Source organism: Phalaenopsis equestris, unplaced genomic scaffold, assembly GCF_001263595.1.
Source record: "Phalaenopsis equestris unplaced genomic scaffold, ASM126359v1 Scaffold000468, whole genome shotgun sequence".
NCBI classification, from domain to species: domain Eukaryota; kingdom Viridiplantae; phylum Streptophyta; class Magnoliopsida; order Asparagales; family Orchidaceae; genus Phalaenopsis; species Phalaenopsis equestris.
Window position 1 is genome coordinate 420,592 of NW_018164909.1, and position 22,490 is coordinate 443,081.

Consider the following 22,490-nt stretch of genomic DNA (forward strand, 5'->3'; position numbering starts at 1 on the left):
CGTTTTATACCCTCCTGTAACCTTCCTGTGACTTAACTGTAATTACCGGAGCTACAGAAACACATAACTTATTTGTAGGTTACATATATGTTACAGGTAGGTTACACAGAAGTTAAAGAGGGTATAAGACGGATATAACCATCTTATACCTTCTGAATAATCTCCGAACATACACAACTCTGCGTACATCTTACGTACGCAAATATCCTAATGTACACCCATTATGACTCCTTGTCCATAAACTACTGAAAACGTGGTATGTGTGGTCTCACCCGGCCGAGCTAGACCCAAAAAAGCCGGTCGTTGTAGTCGTGGACCCGACCGTTCCTGAACGGGAGGCAGGCAACTGCAAAACGAAGAAAGTGCTTCTTTAAAGATCCCCTTCCTTGCCGCTTGCAGCTTTATCTCAGTTTCCGCTAAGAATATTTATTTGCAATGGAGCAAGAATCCTGACGGTGGGTAATCCGCTTTCTCCTCCGCTATTCTCCATTCCCGCCCTAAGCTATTTCCTTAACCTTCTTCTAGCCATGTGACACACTAACCTTCTTTCCCCCACCATGGCTAGATTCCCGTTCCTTCTTGGTTTCCTCTCCTCATCATATTCGCTCTCCCGCCGCACTCCTGTCGACGAGACAGACGACGAAGTGGTTGAGTGCGGGTGCAGCGATGATCTCATTTCGTCTTCGCTGATCGCGCCGGCTGTGGAGGAGGGCGGCGGGGACGGAAGGGAGGGTCGGGGTCAGCAGTTCTCCATAGTGGGGACTGTGGCTGCGGTGCTGCGGAAGTCGTTGGTGATGTGCAGCGTAGGAGCTGGGGAAGAACGTGCTGGAGCTTCCATGGACATCGGCCGGCCGACTGATGTTCAGCACATCGCCCATGTGACGTTCGATAGGTTTGATGGGTTTCTCGGTCTGCCGCTGGAGTTCCAGCCCGATATCCCCAGCAAAGTTCCTAGTGCCAGGTGCGTCATTGCAGTTCTATTAATGTTGTTTTTTTAAACATGTTGATGCTTTGTTTTGAATCTTTCTTTTTCTTTTATATACACTTTTTCCAAGTTTTTAGGTTTGTGTGGAACCTTGGAGGAAGTTTTTTGTTAGGATGTAGTGAGCATCAAAACCTGATTATGGGCATCCCAATGGAAAATCAGTCAGGATGCTGTTGCTTAAGATTGTCCATTTTTTTGGGTTTCAATGGAGATGCATCATGGACATTTTATAGAGAACTTGAAAGTCGAATTCAAACAAAATATGGAGGCAAGATCGGGCTTGGGTAAGTCAATGGGTGATGGATCTAGCCTGTTTGTTGGATAGAATGAAAAGGAAAGATGTCCGTTGTTGGATTTGATGTTTTCTATGAAAAATATTAAAATCTTACTGCAGCTGCAGATTGAGCTCAGGGCTTCGATTCAAAGATTCTCTTTACTGATTTTAGGTATAGGAGACTTGACCAGGCTAGAGAGAGAGAGAGAGAGGGAGAGAGATTGTTAAAGAATTTAGAGAGATTTTAGGAGACTGTTTGTCCCCAATACTAGAATTGCTCATAAAATTTTCTCTCCCCTAATCCAATGACTCTTTATTTATTGGTTTGGGCCTTGTTCGATGGCATGAGAAGTTTTACATGAGGGAAAAAATATAAGAAAACATATAGTGTCTTAATGTAGCTAATTGTGTGCTGGGCAAATCCAGCAAAAGTGGAATCCAAGATATTGGAATTTTAGGCAAGTGATCTTATAGGGGCACCCCTAATTTAAAGTCCAATATTTTGGACGATTTATTGAGGTCTATGGGTGAATAGTCTAGTGATTAGGTAAATTTAAGAGCTCTTTGTAGCAAATTTAGTATCCAAACACTGAAGATTTAGTAAGGTGGCGACCTGCACAACTTGGCTAAAGCAAAGGCTTTAGGTGATTAACACCAAATTGGCTTATGACCGGTGATTATTGAATCAAGTTCGGGCTTCTATGATAACTCATGAACCAAAGCTAGGAAAATATAGTTTTACATTAGTTCTTTGATTCTTGTGCATCATTCAAGAAGCTGAGAATAAAAAGGGAATGAAAACAACAAACCCAATTCAACCTAGAAGATCTAAGACGTCAAATTTGTTGGTTGCTTGAATCTTTCACAAATGGCAGTTATGAAAATATACTAAAACTCGTTGATACAAGACTTTGAGTTTATTGAAAAATTTTTGCTGCTTATTTTTTTATCACTGCTCTTTAATTGTTAAAGTGCTTATGATATTTTTTTCCATTTCTTACAAGATGAAAAGGTTGTTGGTCTATCTAATTTTGTATCTGATAGATTATTCAAGAAATTCAAAGTATTATTGGCATGCTGTGCTAAGATGGCTACGGGGGAATCAACATCCTCTAAGTTACCTATATTAAAGGAGGTTAAGACTAAACCACCATAAATAGTAGAAGGTGGTCAAGACTGGATTCTTCCACCCAATGTAAGGGTTGTTATTGGAGAAGCTACTATGAAGACAGTGGTTTTCGATGTCAAGAGTGGATTCTTCTAGCCAATGATAGTGTGCTATTGGTTATCGGTAGTTCTTTATATTGAATTGTTTGATTCGGCACGTAGAATTTTATAAATTTAACTTGATTGAAATTTGAAGGGTGCGAAAATTGAGGTACACTTTAAGTTGTCGAAATTTTTATTAAATTTATCAAAAAATAGTTATTACAATACATCTGGCTAAGAATGATGTTTTTAATGTCAAGACAAAGCATATTCAACTGAGGCATCACCTATTCGTTCAATCCTAGAAGATGGATAGTTATTTCTAGAGGAGATACACACAGCTTAGAATCCTGCGGATATGTTGACTAAGGTGGTGACTATTGAGAAACTGAAACTATTCTTAGCTTCAACTGGAGTCTAGGAAGGTTGAGATCGAAGACGAGCCACGCTACGATACAAAAGCATGACGATGATACAGATGAAGGTGTAGATCTGAAAAAGAGGTGTTGGGTGTAAATCAATGTCCAAATGGGAGATTATTGAGTATGAAGTTTGCTTGCATGCCAATACCTAGCAGTACAAAAGAAAGGCACCAAAACCTGCGCCCCTGAGCCTCATCGGGAGCTCCTCGATGCCTCTGCGCCTTGGTCTAGAGTGTGTGGCGCCCTTACGAAATGGGGGGCACCTAAACGTCAACTGTTCTTCAGTTTAACCAGAGCAAGCAGAAAGACAATACACCGGAGCAGCACTATGGAGTCATGGGTGGTTTGTACGCAGTTAAGAATTTAATCCCTAATCACTCTCTCTTGCGTTGTGTATTCTCAATGGTACGTAACAGGAGCAAAGTTTTGTTGAGAGAGTCGAGGGTGGATTTCAACGAGGGCTTTCTTTTGTGAAATCAACAAAGGAAAGAACAAGAATTGCTATACATTTCAGTAGTATAAAGAGTAGATCTAAGTGGTATAATTTTGTACTATTCTCCTTTCATAATGAAATTTTATGTGTGGTGTGATTTCATGATTTTTCTCTTTTCTCGGGTTTTTCCATGTTAAATCCTTATGTACTTTTTATGGATTTTTTTGTTGTGTGTTTCTGCTCAATTTATTATATTGGATCTTTTGAGTAGGTGTGTTTTTTCACGGTGTGATTTTTATTTGAATCGATCAAATCTTAAGTTTCTATCGCAATAAGAATCTCATGTGATACTAGAATTAGGTAGCTTGGACGAAGAAGCAAAGATTACATAGTTGTATTCCTTAGCGTTGATGTTATTGTTGGTGAACTTGAGCAAATTGTCTAGTATCCTTGGCTATTACAAACCAAGTGCCTATTTAAAAGGCCATTATAAGAGACCTTGAGTTGGTGCTTTTTGGGTGATGGATGGCTCATAGTTTTGAACAACCAACATTTTTGTGCTAGAAATATATAGTGAAGCAATATAATTACTTGTTAGGCTCGTGGCTTACTTAGTAAAGCTCGATAATTCTTTAGCAACTTCTGTGCACTATGAATTGTATGATGAATTATCTCTTGAAGATTGAAGCAAGTAATGCTCTTTGGCAAAAGAAATAAGAAACATCATTGCAGTGCTCTTTGATTGTGTGATGATGATAGCCAAATTTTTACTATGTCATGAATAGTGATGAGGGAAATTGTTGACACTATGGATGGATGGGTCTAACTTCCTCTAGTAAGTTTCCAAGTAAGACACCTTGAATCTCAAGGGAAGTTGAGCTTCTGCAATTTTCACTGAAACAGTCTTGATGTGTTGAGTATGATGTTGATTGTTAGTGGCGAAGATTCTCCATGGAGCTTTCCTCTAATAGATAGGGTTCATTGTTAGGATTTTTAGTAGTTGATCTTGGGCCGATGACGAATAAGAGAAATGTTGAAGTGATATTCTCGTAAGAAATGATTGAGATGAATAGCCTTAAAAAAACATTCAAAGATTCTTGTGATTATTTTGCTGAGCAAATTATCCAATAGTCACTCTATAATGATTTTTCATTGATATGCCCTACAATATGATTCTTTTTCATAGCAATCTCCATTGCTCAATGTCCTTTAGAGTATGTTAAATCTAATATTATCTGTGAAAAACACTAAGACCTTATGATTGTAGATTTAGCCTAAGGGTCAGATTCAAATATTCTTTTTAGTTATTTTTGGGTTTGTAAGAGACACATTTGACAACTTAGAGAAACAATGAGTTTAACTAAGCCAACACTAAGCTTATGAAAGGAAGAGAGTTTGTTCAAGTATTCAAAAAGATTTGAGGTGGACAACATTTTAACCTTAAAGTACCAGACTAAAGTAAGAGGTTGTATCATGGCTTTTCCTTGTTTTCCTTCCCTCACTCAACTTATTTATAGTTATAGGCCGAAGTTAATTATTACAGAAGGGTTGCATGACAAAAATACAAGACAATTATTTGATAAGACTTGGTGTGGTTGTGTAGAGGGTGATTCTAGATAGTCATCCACCGGGCGAGTACTCAGCTAGTTCTTTTGGCAAGAATCGCTAGGCAACAGAGGGGTACCTTGCAAATGTAGCTGAGGTCTATGCGTGGATAAGCGACTTCAAGTGTTATTTAAGGTGAATTTAAAAGTACTAAGGAATGAGAGAGGGTCATCTCCTGGGCAACTTGCCGAGTTTTAAATTTAAGAGAGTTGGTTTATCACTAATGAGTTGCCAAACTGTGTTTCAAGCTTCCATGATGATTTGATGAATGTAACTTCGATAAATATTGCTTACAATTGTCATGGTGGTTACTTTATGTGGCTTACCGTGACTTGTTCCCCTTCTATAAGCAAGTAGCATCTAGGCTGCCAGTTCTTGGTGAAAATAAGTACTTGAACCTTCGAACTATTTGATTACTTTATTTAATTGAATTAATACATTATTTTGTTTTTATTAAACATTGAATTAATTGAACTTGGCCACGGTTGTTCCCATTTCAACCTTTTTCAAAAGTCATCGTTTTAATTGATTGATAGTCAGTTTGAAAACTATCCTCGTTGTCATATCAAGGTTTTTCTATGCACAAGAGGGAGTTGCTGGCGACTTTATGCATCCATCAGACCGAAGAAACTTCCAAAAGGCATGGTTTTTGCAAGATTGCCATTGGTTGTTAACATTGGATGCTTCAGAACCAAATTCAGAAGTTCTAGAAACATCCGAGTCTATGATACGATCATTAAGGTTGAAGTGGAAGATAATATTGGCTTTCAATTTCAAATGAATCTTTTATAAATTGACTCTTAATTTATCTATATATCTTTTAGTTGTTCTAAGCTTCGTTGGTCTTCTGCAACAAATAAGAAGAAAACTAAGGTGTGTATATGGTCACTTCTTAAGTGGCAGAGAGCATTTGATGCAGACCATTTATAATGTCCAAATAACTTGAGATGACTTTGATTATGATTAAACATTGTGAGTTTTAATGTCACACCCCAACAAACCCTCCTGGTAGGGTCAATCTAGATACAACATAGGCTGAAAATTTGGAAGACCAACTCTCGCCAGCACCCGTCCTGATTTGCAGAATCAAGATCCAATAGGTGATAAACTAGTCTAACTAAATCGCTACAAACATAAGTAATACATTGCATTCTATAACTCATTCATATACAATTCAGAAGCGTGGAAAAATTATATTCTCAAAACATATAAATTATACAGAGTTGTTAAATCCAACATAATAAAATACGTACCCAAAATATCTGTACAACTTTCGAAACTATATAGTGTAATACTGTACAATATACACCTGACTACTCACCCCAGTGCTTGTTGTCTCTACTTGGAGGGCAACAAGGAGCTGAGAGAAATAATCTGCGCTAACATAAGATTTTATAAATGGAAAAGAAGCAACGTGCATGCTTGTATGAAACTGTACATCTCTACACACAAATATCATAACATGCTAATATAGTAGAGAACATAAAAATAAAATATGTAGTGTAAAAATCAAGACTGTAGTGTAAATATATATGTCATAAGCATAAAATTATCAGTATAATCATAAACATGTTCATAAGCTTCTTACCATATGTAATCATAGCGATGTCATTTCATAGTAATGTGATTTAAAAATGTATAGGCTCAATAATTTCCATTTCTTATCGTCACGGGTCGTCATCCTATCCCAAAGGCTATATAAATTATCGATATTGATTGGGTTTCCCCCAACATAACAGTTATCAATAACCTCCATAATACTGATAGTTCCCTAATGTTCTGTCACCGCCTAATTCTAACGGTTCTCAGAGTTTTGTCTCTGTATAAATATCAAGAGTTGATAATACTACATCCCTGCATAGTGTACTTGCAAGTACTCATATAATAATTTACCCATAACATTTATTGTGATATTTAAATCATCATTATTGAATCAAACATTTAGCAGACATTACATGTATCATAGACATGAAATATAACAAATGAATACCTGCATGCAATTAATATCATAAGCATAGTCATATGTATCATAACATGATAATAACATCACATATATCATATGAGAAGTAAACATACATTCATATATATTCAATTGCATGTATCCATTTACAATATGCATGAAATTTTAAATGCATCTATGTACTAAAAATTATAGCAGATTATATAGATTATTTTTATTAAGTTAACATAAAATTATTTCACCTGACTTGACGGAGCAACCTTATGACGAGTGTCTACACGCTCATCTCGAGCTCGCCGCCTCGTATACACAACCTACAAATTCATAGGAATCTTAGGAACTCATAAAGTTTGAGCTCATAACATGCATTAACCCAAAACATACCTCAAATGAGCTTCTCGACATAAATTCGATTTTCTGAAATCGCCTATTTCAATTTTCTTTCATCCCCATCACCCCAAATCTTACTTCTCGCTAATTTTGTGCGAAATCTTGTACAGAAACACACCACTTTTGACTCTTCCGCCACAAGATCGACACCTCCGACAGTTATTGGAAATGAGAAATGCACCAAAAATGAGGCAAACATTAAAAAAAAAATGTGAGGAAGGAAATAAAAGTCTCAAATGACGAGAAAGAGGGATTCATACCATTTGATTTCGTTCTCGAAGCTTGAAATGCGGCCAACGACCTCCCTGTGCGCCTCTCGACCTACGCCTGCTCGCCCTTGCACTGTAGCGAGGTCCTCAGGGTGCTTCTCGAGCCGCTGCCGAACTGTTGCCATGAGGGAGGGGGAGAATCGGGAGAGAGAAGGTGACGTGCGTAGCTTTAGAGCCCTAAAGTGGCTCTTGTGGCTTCCCTGGTGCTGCTTGACTCGCGCAGTTTGTCCCTGCACTGTAGCAAGGATTACAAACCTTCTGTACTAAGCGGAACCAAGACAAGGATGGGGGAGGAAACAATAAAGGGGAGTGGAAGTGGGACACTTAAGGAAAATCAAAGGAAGTCTTGGCCATTTGATCCCATCGAGCCATTGCATGCACAGTTAAGTGCGGCTGGAGTCGACAGAGAATAATAAAGAAGCGGTATTAAAATAAAATTAGGATAAATGAAACATATAACTTTTGAATTTTATTTCTCTCAATCCATTTATAATTAATATATAACACTTTATATTGATTTGATCAGTTTCATGCTTAGAATTTTATAAAAATAATTCGGTTGAAATTTGGGGTTCTTTTAGAATTTGTCAAATTCTTTATCTAATCCTCAAAAATTGGGCATTATAGCTCTGCCCTTCTTATAAATATTCTATCCTCAAAATTTCTGGCTTTACGCGAATAGGAAGGGATATTTTTGTAGTATTTCTTCTTTTTTTCCCATGTAACTTCCTTTTTAGGCCTATGCCACCACTTTATTTTGAGAAAAAAGAATATTTATGTTCCTTAGTTTCGTGACATCTGTTTCTAAAATTCTTTCAAACTCTTTCAATATATGTTAGATATTTTTGTACTTTAATATTTTCATTTGAAATCTTATGATCTGAATTTAAAACTCATTCTCTCATCATTGAAATATAAAACTCATCGTGAATATCTGACATATCCACAAGTATCATTAATTTATAGGCAAATGGACTGATCCTTTCTATAATTTCTAAATGGCAATATACTTGGATTCAACTTGACCAAATCTAGTTGTGCATTTCATTGGTCTGACTTTCAAAATAACGAAATCTCCAACTTCAAATTCCATTGCTTTGTGCTTTGGATCGTAGTATTTCTGCTGTTGATCATGAACAATTTTCAGTCTGTCTCTGTTTGATCTAATATCCACAAGTATCATTAATTCACCCACTTCAACCCAACTCAATGTAGTTTTGCATTTTCTGCCAAGGAGCCATTTTGATACTGAATTGATAGGTATTGTTATAGGCAAACTCGATCATTGGAACGTGATCTTCCCAACCGCTTTTAAAGTTTAGAACACAAAGCCTTAACAAATTTTCTAATAACTGAATTGTTCTTTCTGATTGTCCGCAGTTTGTGGATGAAATGCAGTCCTGAAATGCAATTGTGTTCCCAAACCTTGTTGAATGTTTTTCTACAACCTAGATGTGAATGTTCCATAAATGTCAGAAACTATAATTTTTTGAATACAGTGCAATTTGATAATTTCTTTGACATGCACTCTATCCAACCTTTCCACCAAATCTGTCTGTTTAATAAGAATAAAGCCTGTTAACTTGGTTAGTCTTTCAATAATGATCCAAATATTGTCATGACCTTGTCTAGATCGAGAAAATCCCATAAAAAATACGTATCTATTTCTTCTCAGTTTCATTCAGGTATCGGTAACAATAATAGCAATCTGTTGCTTCTTTGATACTCAATTTTTAGAATCTGACATGCTTGACATTTAGATATATATTCAACATCTTTCTTCATACTTGGCCACAAGAATGTCAACTTTTTGTATATTTTAGTGCTGCATGGATAAATTGTGGACCCTAAATGATGAGCTTCAGGTAGAATTCTCCATCTTAAATCAGAATCAGTAGGTACCCTTTATTGCAGTTTTTTTCTGATAATGCCATCTTCATCCACCATTAGATTTGACATCTTTCATAATTGAAGTTGTTTTAGAAGTTTTGGATATTCGTTGCTAACTTTTTGAGTTGTTTTAATCCTATCAATTAATGTTGGTTGCACTGCTAATTGATGCAAATATCCACTATCTTCTAGTTTTCTGACTTTCAACTGGAAGGTATCAACTCTGGCCTCTGAGTGATAATTCAACTTGCACTACCTGTGAATTTACAACTCAATGCATCATGAACTATATTTTCTCGATCTGGATGATACTATATATCTAGATCGTAGTCTTTGATCAATTCTAACCATCTTCGTTGCCTCAAATTCAATTATGTACTTCAGACTTTGATGATCGGTGAATACTTCTTTCCTATTTTACGCCATACAAGTAATGTTGTCAAATCTTGAGAGCAAGCACTACAACAATTAACTCTAAGTCATGTGTCAGTTCCTTTTATGGGGCTTCAACTATCTGGATGCACAAGTTATCACCATTATATTCGACATTAAAACCCTCAAACCTCTTAATAATGCATCATTATAAATCTGAAATCTTTCTATGCATGATGGAAGAGCTAACATTGGAACAGTGGTCAAATATTTCAACCCTTGAAAACTGTGCTCACATTCAGCAGTCCACACAAATTGGACATATTTTCTCGTCAGCTTGGATAACATGACTATATATGAAAAATCTTTTGTGAACCTCCTGTAATATCCTGCAAACCAAGAAAAATGCGTACCTCTGTAACATTCTTTGGAGTAGGTCATTCCACAATTGCTTTCATCTTCTGAGAATCTTCTGAAATTCCTTGGCCACTGATAATATGCCTAAAAATTGCAATGTTTCGCAACTAAAATTCACATTTAAAAAATTTTGCAAATAACTGATTCTGTCTTAACATCTACAAAATCACCCTCAGATGCGGGGCATGATTATCATTAGATCTTGAATATATCAAATTATCATCAATAAAAATAATAATAAATTGATCCACATACGGCTTGAAGATCCTATTCAAGTCCTTAAAAATTTCAGGAGCATTAGCTTAACCAAAAGTCATAATTAAGAATTCAAAATGGTCATATCTAGTCCCAAAAGCTATCTTACTTATATTTGTCTCCTTGATTCTGATATGATTTTATTCTGGTTTCAGATTAATTTAAGAAAATACAATGGCTCTTTCTAGTTTATCAAATAGATCATCGATCCTGGGTAAAGGGTATTTATTCTCGATAGTCTTCTTGTTCAACTCCTTGTAATCAATACATAATCACATCAATCCATTCTTCTTCTTGACAAACAATACTGGAGCACTCCAAGGTGAATTGCTTGGTATAATAAAACCCTTATCAATTAATTTCTGCAACTGGCATTTGAATTCCTACAATTCCTTCGAAGCCATCCTGTAAGGTGATTTGAATATTTCAGACGTTCCTGGTTGCACATCAATGTCAAACTCAACTTCTCGTTCTGGTGGTCGTTCTGATATTGTTTAGGAAATACATCAGAAAATTCTGAAACCACAGGATTGTTCTTCACTTTTTGTACATCTTTATTTCAACGCTTATAATTTTGTCAAAAATATATGTTCACTAATTTACAAATACTTTCCAACTTTTATCACACTAATTAGGGACGATTGTGCATTTCGATCACATAGAATATAAAATTAATTTTCACTAGGCGATTTTAGCTTCGTCCGCCCTTCCAACATTCAATTGTAGCAAGATGATTTACTGACCAATTCATCCCCAAAATAATATCTAAGGTGTGAATCAGTATGATAATCAACTCTACTGGCAACTTCTTATCATGAATATAAACCTGGATGGTACATTCTATTGGCATAAAAACTACTTTCCGATGATATAATTACACAAAAAGCAAGAATAAAATGTATAATATCAACAGGTAAATTGGCAACAAACTCTTCAAAAATAAAGGAATGTGATGCATCTGAATCGAATAAAATTGTATCAGTTTGATCTTGAATAAAAAACGTACCTGTGACCACTTCTTCATATTCTTTGGCTTCTCGAGGCGTGATTGCAAAAACTTGGGCTTGTACTAATCGCTCAGTTCTGCGTTTTGAAGTTTTACCCTTTATTTTGTTGGGCTAATTGCTTTTCAAAAATTTTCTGGGATGTCCCTATCCTTGAATTGTTAGTGATCTATTGTCTCTCTTCTTTTCGGCGGACAGTTCATTTGAATATGTTCTGTCTACTTTTGCAGTATTTACCTAAACCAATTAAGCACTGCCCGAAGTGTCTTCTTTCATATTTTTCAAAAACTGACTTTTTGATTGGGGCTGCTTTTTCTTACCTTCTGATTTAATTTTCTTTCTTTGGAAGTAGTCTCCCTTGTCAAAATCTTTTCACTTACTTACCTGAGGTTGTTACTACTGACTGGAAAAGTTTAGTTCATTTTCAATTCTTCTCGCCCTTTCAACAAGTACTGGGCAAAACACTGATCTCAAATGGAGCGAATGCCAACCTCAACTGATCTCTTAGACCGCGTAGAAATCTGTGATGCTTTTCCTTCTGGGTGTTAACATTATGAGGTGCATATCTGGAAAGAGAAGTGAATTGTCTCATATTGCATGACAGTCTTGGACCTCTGAGTTAGATTAAAGAACTTATTTTGCAACGCTAATCTGGTTGAAAGGCGAAATGAACCAATCTTTGAAGACTTTAACAAGATCTTCCCACTGATTCTGTGAAAGAGGCGTCTTCTGAAACTTTTCTCTATGTTACGCCTACCACCTCCTTTCTGCCTCGCTTTCTAACATTAAAGTAGCTAATACCACTTATATGTTTTGTGGACAAATCTTACCATGAAGAATTTTTTCAATCTTCAAAAGCCAAGCTTCAGCAACCGTAGGGTCACTGACACCCTTGAATGCAGGGGACTTGAAAGACTGAAGTATCTTCAAGTGTTGAGCCACTTCTGCCCCATCTTCAATTCTGGGCCATGTACTAGTGCAAGATCTCTAAAGAGGAGCCATTTTATTGACCAATTGTGATATTAATTGAACGATGCTTTGTTGATCAGTGGCTCTTGTATTTTCATTCGTCTTATTCTGATTTTCATTTTTGTCAAAATATTTTTAGATTTTACTTCTTGCTATGCACTTGGCCTACGAGACTAGCCGTCAGTACTTTTTGATTCTCCTTCAGACATGTTCATCTGTATTGGCACAATTTATTATTTAAATGCTATTTATCATGTAATATTATGTTGTGCATGCATGATACCTTAAGTTGTATCAGTTACCCACTCCAGATTCATTAACTTATAGTTCTGTATAAATCAATTCATATTTGATCTCCTTCTTACTTTTTCTAAATCTGACACACTTCCATCATTTTTTTCATCTAATAACCATGCTTTGATACCACTTTCTGTCAAACCCTAACTATCTCGCTGGTACAGTCAATCGTGGTGCAACTGAGACTGGCAATTTAGTCATACCAACTCTTACTAGCACTCGTCCTGACTTGTAGAATCAGGACACAATGGGTGATCAATTAATCTAACTCTATTGCACTCCATAACTTTTTCATATACAAACTCGAAAACGTGAAAAAAAAACATATTCTCAGAACATATAAACTATACATAGCTGCTAAATCCAATATAAATAAAATACGTACTCAAAACGTCTGTACAACTCCCAAAATTATATAGTGTTATATTGTATAAAACACGTCTAGTTATACTCCCCGGTGCTCGTTGCCTCTATCTGGAAGACAACAACGAAGAATGAGCAACGACGAGTTCAAAGAAATAATCAGAACTAATATAAAATTTTATATATATAAGAAATAACATGCATGCTCGTATGAATCTGTACATTTTTACATAGACAAGTTATAACATGTTAACATAGTAGAGAAAATGAAAAGAGCAGATAGTGTAAAAATCAAGTCTGTAGTGCTAACATGTATGTCATAAACATGAAATCATAAGTATCTTAATAAACATGTTCTTAAGCATGTTCATAAGTTTCTTATCATATGTAATCATAATAATGTCATTTCATAGTAATGTCACTTAAAAATGTATAAGTTTCAACTATTTTCATGTCCTATCATCATGGGCCGTCATCCTGTTTTAAAGACCATATAACTGTTGATAAATGTTGGACTTCTTTTAATATAATAGTTATCAATAGCTCTCCTGATACCCACTGTTCCTTGACATTTTGTCATGTCCTAATCCCAATGCTTCTTAGAGTTTCGTCCCCATATAAATATCAGCAGTCGGAAATACTACATTCCTGCATGTGTAACATATCTTGTGACATTTAAATCATTATTCCTGTATCAAATATTTAACAAACATTACATGTATTATATGCATGAATATAACTAATGAATATCTACAGTTAATATCATAAGCATAGTCATAAGCATCTAAGCATGATCATAACATCACATGTATCAAAAGAGAAGTAAGCATACATTCATACATTCAATTGCAAATATCCATTTACAATATGCAGAAAATTTTAAATGTATCTGTGTCAAACTAAAAATCATATTAAAACCTATAGAAGATTATTTTTCTTGAATTAACACAAGATTATTTCATCTAACTTGACAGAGAATCCTACAATGAGTGCCCACACACTCATCTCAAGCTCGCCGTTTCGTATAGATAGCATGAGAATTCATAAGCAATTCATAAACTTTAGGCTCATAACATGCATTAACCCAAAACAAAACTTGTTCGCCCAAAACATACCTCAAATGGGCTTCTCGACCTAAATTCGCTTTTTTCGAAATCACTTATTTCAATTTTTTTCTCTTTCCTATCACCCAAACTTTACAAGTAATTGATTTCGTGCTAAATCTCATACGAAAACTCACACACCACTTTTGATTCTTCCGACACTAGATCGACACTTCTGATGGCTACTGGAAATGAGAAATGCACGAAAAATGAGGCCAACGTCAAAATAGAAACGTGAGGAAGGAAATAAAAGTTACAAATGATGAGAGAGATATTCATACCATTTGATTTTGTTCTCGAAGCTTGAAATGTAGCCAGCTGCCTCTCTTTGCACTGCTCGACCCGCACCTGCTCGCCTCTGCATTGTAGCAAGGGCTATAGGGTGCTTGTCAAGCCGTTGTTGAACTGCTGTAGTGAGGGAGATGGAGAATCAGGAGATAATGGGACTTGCGAAGCATCAGAGCCCTAAAATGTTGCCTTCGGCTTGTTTGGTGCGCCCGACTCATGAAGTCCATCTTTGCACTGTAGCAAGAATCTCAAACCTTCTCTACTGAGCGGAAACAAGACAAAAAGTGGGAGGAAATGGGAGAGGGGAAAGGAAGTGCAACACTTAAGGAAAATCAAAGGAATTCTTAGCTGTTTGATCCCATCGAGCCATTGCATGCTTAGTTAAGCGCGGCTGGAGTCAACAGAGAACAATAAGGAGGCGAGATTAGAATAAAATTAGGATAAATTAAACATATTACTTCTGAATTTCATATCTTTCAACCCGTCTATAATTAATATAAAGTACTTTATATCGATTTAGTTGATTTCATGCGTAGAATTTCATAAAAATAATTCAGTTGAAATTTAGGAGATGCAAAGTTTGATGTACCTTTAGAATTTATCAGATTCTCTACCCAATCCTCAAAATTCTGACATTACATTTAAAGTGGCTGTCAATTTTGAAAAAAAAAGTGATTGGATTCGAGTTCGTATTTGAGTTAGTTTAACATTATACTAATTATGCCTGCAAGTCATTTATATGCAACTATTAGTGATTTAGATTACTTTCTTAGATTAGGTCTATGTTCTTATTGAACATCTACAGAAGGATGTACATTTTTGTATGCTTTTTATTGATGATATTCTTCTGCGGATAATACTGGAGAGAGAGAGTTTGGGAAAAATTTGATTTATGGAGGTCAACTTTAGAATCAAAATGATTTCTTTTGAGTAGATCTAAAACTCAATATATGGAATGTAATTTTAGTAGTAGTAGATCTAGTAGTGGGGTTGTAGTTATTGGTGATCAAATTGGTAAAAGGAATGAATGTGTTAGATATCTCGATTCTATTGTTCAAAGTGATGGTGATGTAGATTGGGATGTTAGTAGTAGAATTCAAGTTGGAAGGTTGAAGTGGAAGAATACATCTGCCCTATGGTGTGATTAAAAAGTAGCTCTTAGACTTAAAGGAAACTTTTATGAGATGGTGGTGAGACATGCAATGCTTTATGGTGCAGAATTTTGACATGTAAATGTAAAGTATAAAATTAAGTGCTGCTGAGATGAGAATGCTCAGATGAATGAGTGGTTTTACACTTAGAGACAAAATGCAAAACAAATATATCCATGAAAAGGTTGGAGTAGCTTGAGTGACAGACAAGATTAGAGAGATTCATCTTAAATGGTTTGTTCACGCTAAACGTCTATGAATGTTTTAAATTTGATTTATGTTAAGAAAGATAGAGGTAGACCTAAAAAGAGTTGGGCATTTTGCATAAATAATAATCTTAATTTATTAGAATCAAATGAAAATATGCACTCAATAGGACACAATGAAGAAAAAGGATTCATAGCTGACTTTACTTAGTTAAACAAAGGCTTGTTGTTGTTCTTGTAATAGATTAGGTCTAGGAGAAAGAAAATTAGAAGGCTAGTTTGACACTCTTTTACAAATTTTATTTGTAAAAAATTTCTAATGTCATAATGATACCGAAGTTAACTCAAACCGCACTAGGATAACAAATAATATTACTAAAAATAAATAAACATTTACAACTAACACACTTGAAAGGGTAAATACAATAACATGACGGTAGCAAACATTGCTAAAGTGTATCCCAAGGGTTGTAGAGGTCGGCTAGGTGGATCTAGATGGCTAGCGGGGGTGGCGGCAGCAAAAGAATGCTGGTGGCAGCGAGGGAAGGTGCAGAAATGCAGGGACAACAAATATGAGGGCTGTTTTGGGTGATGACAACAAGGAGTTAAGGTGGATAGCAACCGAACAATAGGAAGGAGGTGTTCCCTGACTGTCTTGGGCAACAACGGTCTGGTGATAGGACTGGGAAAACAAGGAGGTGTGGTTTGGGAGGCAATAATGCTGGAAGGGAGGGAAATGTGGCTGTAGAAAATAACAAATTAAGTTTTTTTGCTGTAACTACAACGAGGTGCGGCAATAGGGAGCAGTGTGGGAGGATGCAAAAAGGAATATGAGAAAGATAATCATCATCTCTGGAGAGATATACGGTCGGAGCATCCCAATCCCTCGTATATAGCTCTCGAAAAGGAAAACAGATGTCAACAACATTTTCATCAAATTTCTGTCAGGATAGCCACTGACATCCGTTTCCCTTTCAAGGGTTATATTTAAGGGATTTTTGGGTGCTTCGGTTGTATCTCTCTTGAGGTGGTGATTATCTTCCTCATATTCCCTCTGCATTATCCCAGACGCTTCGTATTGTCGTACCTCATTCCAACCCCTCCGCAACATCACTTGGTTTGTTGTTTTCTGCAGTCCTCAGCCTACCGACCACCTTCCCCTTCCTTCGAGCATTGCTGCCGCTCAAACTACACCTCCTTGTTGCCCAACTCTCCCATCTAGGTTGGTTTAGCTGGCAGCCCTATTCATAAAATATTGCAAGTTTTATAAACTTGGACTTTCTAGGTCCTTCTGGGACAAGGTTATAAGCTCTTTTTATTGCATTTTCTCATTAGACCGGGTTTGAGGTTTTACTTGTTTAGTAGACCTTCTCCTTAGCCTTAAGACTCTGAGTTTGTTCGTTTCACTAAGACTCTTTGGCTTCCTATGACCAAATATTATAGGATATAAGTCCTAATCTTTCTAAACCTAGGTTGTAATTGTTCATTTGTTTTTAGTAATATTACCTGTTTTTCCTGGTGTGTTTTCGGTTAACTACTGTATCATTTGGTATTAGATCTAGCCTAAACCTAGTTCTATCCTAAAAATTCCTAGCGTCCGCCATGACCAAAAAAATTTCTTCCTACCACCAAATAACCTTTCCACTTTCAGAAATCCTAAACCATGTCACCAAGAAGATATATGTCCGAATCTAATCAGGAAGAGATACGATGAGAACTCCATTGTCTTCAACAATGACTTGTGGAGATTGATGAGATAACCCAGGGGAAGGGTGCCCTTGACTGAGATCTAGAGAGTTGAAGAGGAGAAATAGAGTGATTTGAATCCCTTTTATAGGGAGAATTTCAACGATGAAGAAAACAGGTCAAGACGTTTCGGAATCCAGTACCAGAGAAAGCCTAGAGAGGGGTATTTGAAACCCTTCCATAGGAAAAATTTTAGAAAGGAGATATCGTTTCAAGGTCACAAAGACTTCGATATCAAAGTGGATCTGTTAGAGTTTGATGGAGATATAGATCTAGAAGACTTTATTGATTGACTACAATCTACTGAACAAATTTTTGAGTATAAGGATGTGCCAAAGGATAAGAGGACAAATTAACTGCTATCAAGTTGAAGAAGAGTGCCACTTTGTGGTGGGAGAACTTACAAAGATAGAGAAAATGAGAAGACAACGATACAATTACTAGGTGAGAGAAGATGAAGAAAGCGATGCAGAGGAAATATCTCCCACCTCATTACCGCCAGGATATGTTTCTGAGGCTTCATCACTTGCTGCAAAGGGATCTATCAGTAGAGGAGTTCACGGAACAATTTGATCAGTTGCAGATGAGGTGTGATTTGATCGACCCAAAGGAGCACATCATAGCCCGTTATTTGGGGGGCCTGAAGTCTATTATTAGCAGCATGGTGCACCTACAATCTTCTTAATCACTAGGAGATGTCCAGACCCTAGCACCGAAAGTAGAAAGGCAGTAGAAACAAAGCAGACAACCATCACTAGTTAGACATCCGCTCATTGTTGGAGACGCCAACAGGAGCACACTTCAGGGAGTTGATAAAGTTGGTTCAGATAAGGATAAAGCCACCCCTACTTGGAAGAAGCCTGGGAAGAGTAGCACGTCCGCCACAATTCTCATCAGAAAATGTTTCAAATGCCATGGATTTGAACACATTGCCTCCAACTGTCCGACGAGCTGAGTCGTATTTTTTATCGATCAAGGTGTCGTGGAGGAGGTTAGCGATGAGAAAACTGAGGAACATGGTAATGTGTACCATCTGCCACCAAATGAAGAAGAAATACTTGTGGTTCGATGAATCCTATAGGCTAAGGATACGAGATATCCGTAGTATTTCACCATAATTTCTTCTGCACCTACTGCACAGTTAATGGAAATGTATATAGTCTCATCATCGAATGGAGAGTCGTAAGAATGTGGCATCTGCGCAGATTGTAATGAAGTTGGGTCTGATGACCCAGAGGCATTCACAGCCGTATTCTCTGACATGGCTAAGGAAGGAGAACAAATTCAGCATTGACCGGAGGTGCCTAGTGAAGTTTTTGATTGGGAGAGAGGATCAAGTTGGTGCGACGTAGTTTCCATGGATGCATGCCATCTTTTGTTGGGGAGACCCTGGTAGTTTAACCAGAGGACGCAACACGACGGATTCATGAATACATTCCTTCACCAAGGATGAGAAACACATAATCCTACTTCCTTCGACGAAGCTTGAGATCACATGAGCCCTTACCAGCAGAGTAGTATTGGTAGGGCCAGTTTTAGTGACGACAGGGGATGATGAAACTGATCCCAGCTCCAGACACTTGACAGGCACGACAGAGAACATTTCAGGGTGTCACGGTCGATACCTTACCACCAGCACCACCACCAGGAGGGAAGGTTCAGGTTACCCCAACTTTAGATCAGGTTAATCCAATCAGTGAGTACTTTGGGAGTGATTCTCAGCAGTAGAGGCGAGACAATCAGGCTCCGTTCGATTCAGTAATAACTCCCAGAAGATTGGACCGATGTGGATGTTGGCTCGTAAGTTGGGAAAAGCTCTCAGGTACCTTGGATGATAGTGCAATCGCCAATGGGATCTAGGTGCTATCAGAATTGCAGATGAAAACCCGAAAAATTTGAGAATGAAGTTGAAGCTTTCCCAACCCTGAGAGACTGACGCCGGACTTGGGGGCTGAACCGGGCCCAACCGGGTCAGCATGAGAGGGTTGTTCCACCCTAGAGGCTGGACTCCCTCTCTTCATTTGACAGAAATTATTTTCCCTTTCTTATTTGTTTCCTACCTATCCATCTTCTGTTTATATGTTGTTTCTCTATTTTAGGGCTAGTTTTTTAGGAAGGAGTGTGGCACTGCTTTGGAACATTCGCAAGGAGAGAGCGGTACAGAGACAAAGGTGGAGGAAGATAGGAATTCCAAAGGTCTTTGTGTGTTAGGATTCAATTGTTGCCTTCCTCGCTACTCAAGATCGATGTTGGTGAAGCGGGTTTAGACTCGTGCGACACAGGGAAGAGATGCTGCCAAAGGAAAAGGCTTCGGTGTCGATTTTAGAGAGGAATAATTCTATTGATGATTCATGAGGAGAGTTAAATGTGGCTATACTATGAGTCGAGTAAACTTCTAGGTACGCGATTAGCTTTGGCTGCTTCGAGCTTATGTATGATAGGTGCCTAGGGGGAGACCCGCAGGTGCTACTATTGTGGAGAACTGGGGTGTTTGAGCATGACTTGTCCAAAACCACCCAAGAAGAGAGATGGGTGGATGTGAACACTCTAAAGGCCCTGATCGTAATCGTGGGGGCTCAAGGGGTGGAAGAGGAGGCTACCAGGAAAATCTGATGGTAACAAGGAATGAGGGAAAGACAAGGGTAGTCTTTACCGATGAGGATCACGAGTTACTGGAGTTGTTGAAGAGGAAGCAGAAAACGACAGGCAATGTGATTGAGGATGCATCCACATTATCGTCAACCAGGAGGAACATTACTAGTTATGCTCACTCAACCAAAGGTATTCATGATACAGATGCTCTTGTCTCTGTATCCTCCTCAAGATCACCAGAATGTATAGTAGATTTTAATGCATCTCGACATGTGATAGGTGCCACTAGTGAGACTCTTCATATACTCACCTAACAGTTCCAGAGAGCATTCATACCGCTTACGACACAGCCTGCAGTTGGTAAGGGCATAGCGAGGTGTACAAATTCTATGACTTTGTCTAATGTTCTGCATGCTTCCTTTTTTTCAGTGAATCTTTTATTCATTAGTGTCATTATACTCCAATTAAAATGTGTTGTTTCATTTAATATTCCAAGTGTAATCTTTCAAGAGAAATGGTCTAACCGGAGACTTTGTACTGACACATGGCATTATGGACTCTGGTACTTGGATAGAGAGGAGATGGACATAGCATTGGCATTCATGGTTGAGAATGTTGGGACAGGAGGATCTAAGAGGAGCGTGGAGAATGTTTTGTTGCTATATCACAAATGCATGAGACATTCTTCGTTTGCTCTATCAAGTCGTTTGTATTCATCAATGTATGAGAAGATAAATAAACAAATACTTGTGTGATGACTATGAGTTTGGTAAGTATACCGGGAGCTCTTTTGCTAGTTCTGGAAAAATGAGTTCTTATGCTCTTTTGATTTGATGCACTCGGGTGTGGGGACCTTGTTCTACAACTTCTATGAATGGTTGCAGATATTTTGTGACTTTCATTGATTGTTTTTCTCGTGTTATTTGGTTATGTCTGATGAGAAATAAAAGTAATGTGCTTGCATGCTTCAAAGACTATCACATGTCGACTCAAACTCAATACAGTGCATTAATGAATGTATTGAGGTCTGATAATGGGATAGATTAAACCATCAAGGCATTTGGGGAATATTTGTAAGCCCAAAGGATATAGTATCAAACCACACACCCATACATACTGGTACAAATCAGAGTAGCAGAGAGAAAGACTAGACGCCTTCTAGAGGTAGCTCAAAGCGTGATCGATGAATGTCGTAAAGCACTTGTGGGGGCAAGCAGTTTTGACATCGGCTCAATTGATCAACATGACGGACCTTACTACCCCCTAGAGGTGACCTCACCTTTTAGTGACTCTTATGATATTGAAGGTATGAGTCATGAGGGGGAGAGTAGTGATGTTCAGAGATTGGTGCATGTGGGAATGATGCCTTGTACTGTTGTGTGGGAAGGATCAACTGAGGAAAAGTCGAAAAATAAGGAAAATGAACCTGAAGGTTGAGGGATTCAAGCTTAAAGGAAGCTGACACAGTACGAGAAAGAGGCATAACGAGGAAACAATGCTTGCTATGCCACTTGTGCCATCAAGTTCGGGAATAGCGTCTGTTGTGCCACTAATGCCATCAAGTCGCTTGTCCCGGTCTACCCCGACTCTTGAGACACCTACATCTTCCGCTTCATAATCTGATTATACATGTGATATGATTCCTCTCCCATCTCCCACTCCTATGGCTTTAAGGAGGACCACTCCTAGCAATGTGGGTTGTTCTCCTGATTGTTATTCTCATGATTGTTTTGGCTTCTCACATGATATTGCTCAGTTTGTCTCATAATTTAACATATCATCTGTACACGAAACATTCATTTCATCTTTAGACACTTTATCTATAACCAAGTGTTGGCAGGTAGCTAAGGAAAATAAAAAATAGAAGACTTTCATGCTGGAGAAACTTGGTGCTCTCGATAAAAACAGGACGTGGGAGATAGTACCATTACCAGCGGGGAAAAGAGCAGTTGGATGCAAGTGAATTTTCACAGTAAAACAAAATCCAGAAAGGATAGTGGAGCGTTATAAGCCACAATTGGTGGCGAAAGGGTACAATCAAACATATGACATTGAGTATGACAAGACTTTTGCACCTGTAGCGAAGATGAGCATTGTGAGAACACTGATCTCTCTAGCTGTGAATGGTGGGTGGAGATTACACTAACTTGATGTGAAGAATGTTTTTCTTCATGATGAGTTATTGAAGGCGGTGTCTATGGACATACCACCAGATTCAACACAAGTCAGTCAGTGGGCAAGGTGTGCAGGCTCAGGAAGTCACTTTATGTCTTGAAACAATTTCCTCAAG

The 22,490-nt window shown here is 37.6% G+C and overlaps 1 protein-coding gene across 1 annotated transcript in view; it reads left to right on the plus strand.

The window, feature by feature from the left end:
* The first annotated feature begins 363 nt into the window (after positions 1 to 363).
* Positions 364 to 22,490, plus strand: part of LOC110027934 (rho GTPase-activating protein 3-like) — a 45,089-nt gene continuing 22,962 nt past the window's right edge. The window contains exon 1 of the mRNA XM_020729588.1: positions 364 to 961. Within this exon, the coding sequence (XP_020585247.1) occupies positions 558 to 961 (404 nt within the window). The 5' untranslated portion in view covers positions 364 to 557. The remainder of the gene's footprint in view (positions 962 to 22,490) is intronic.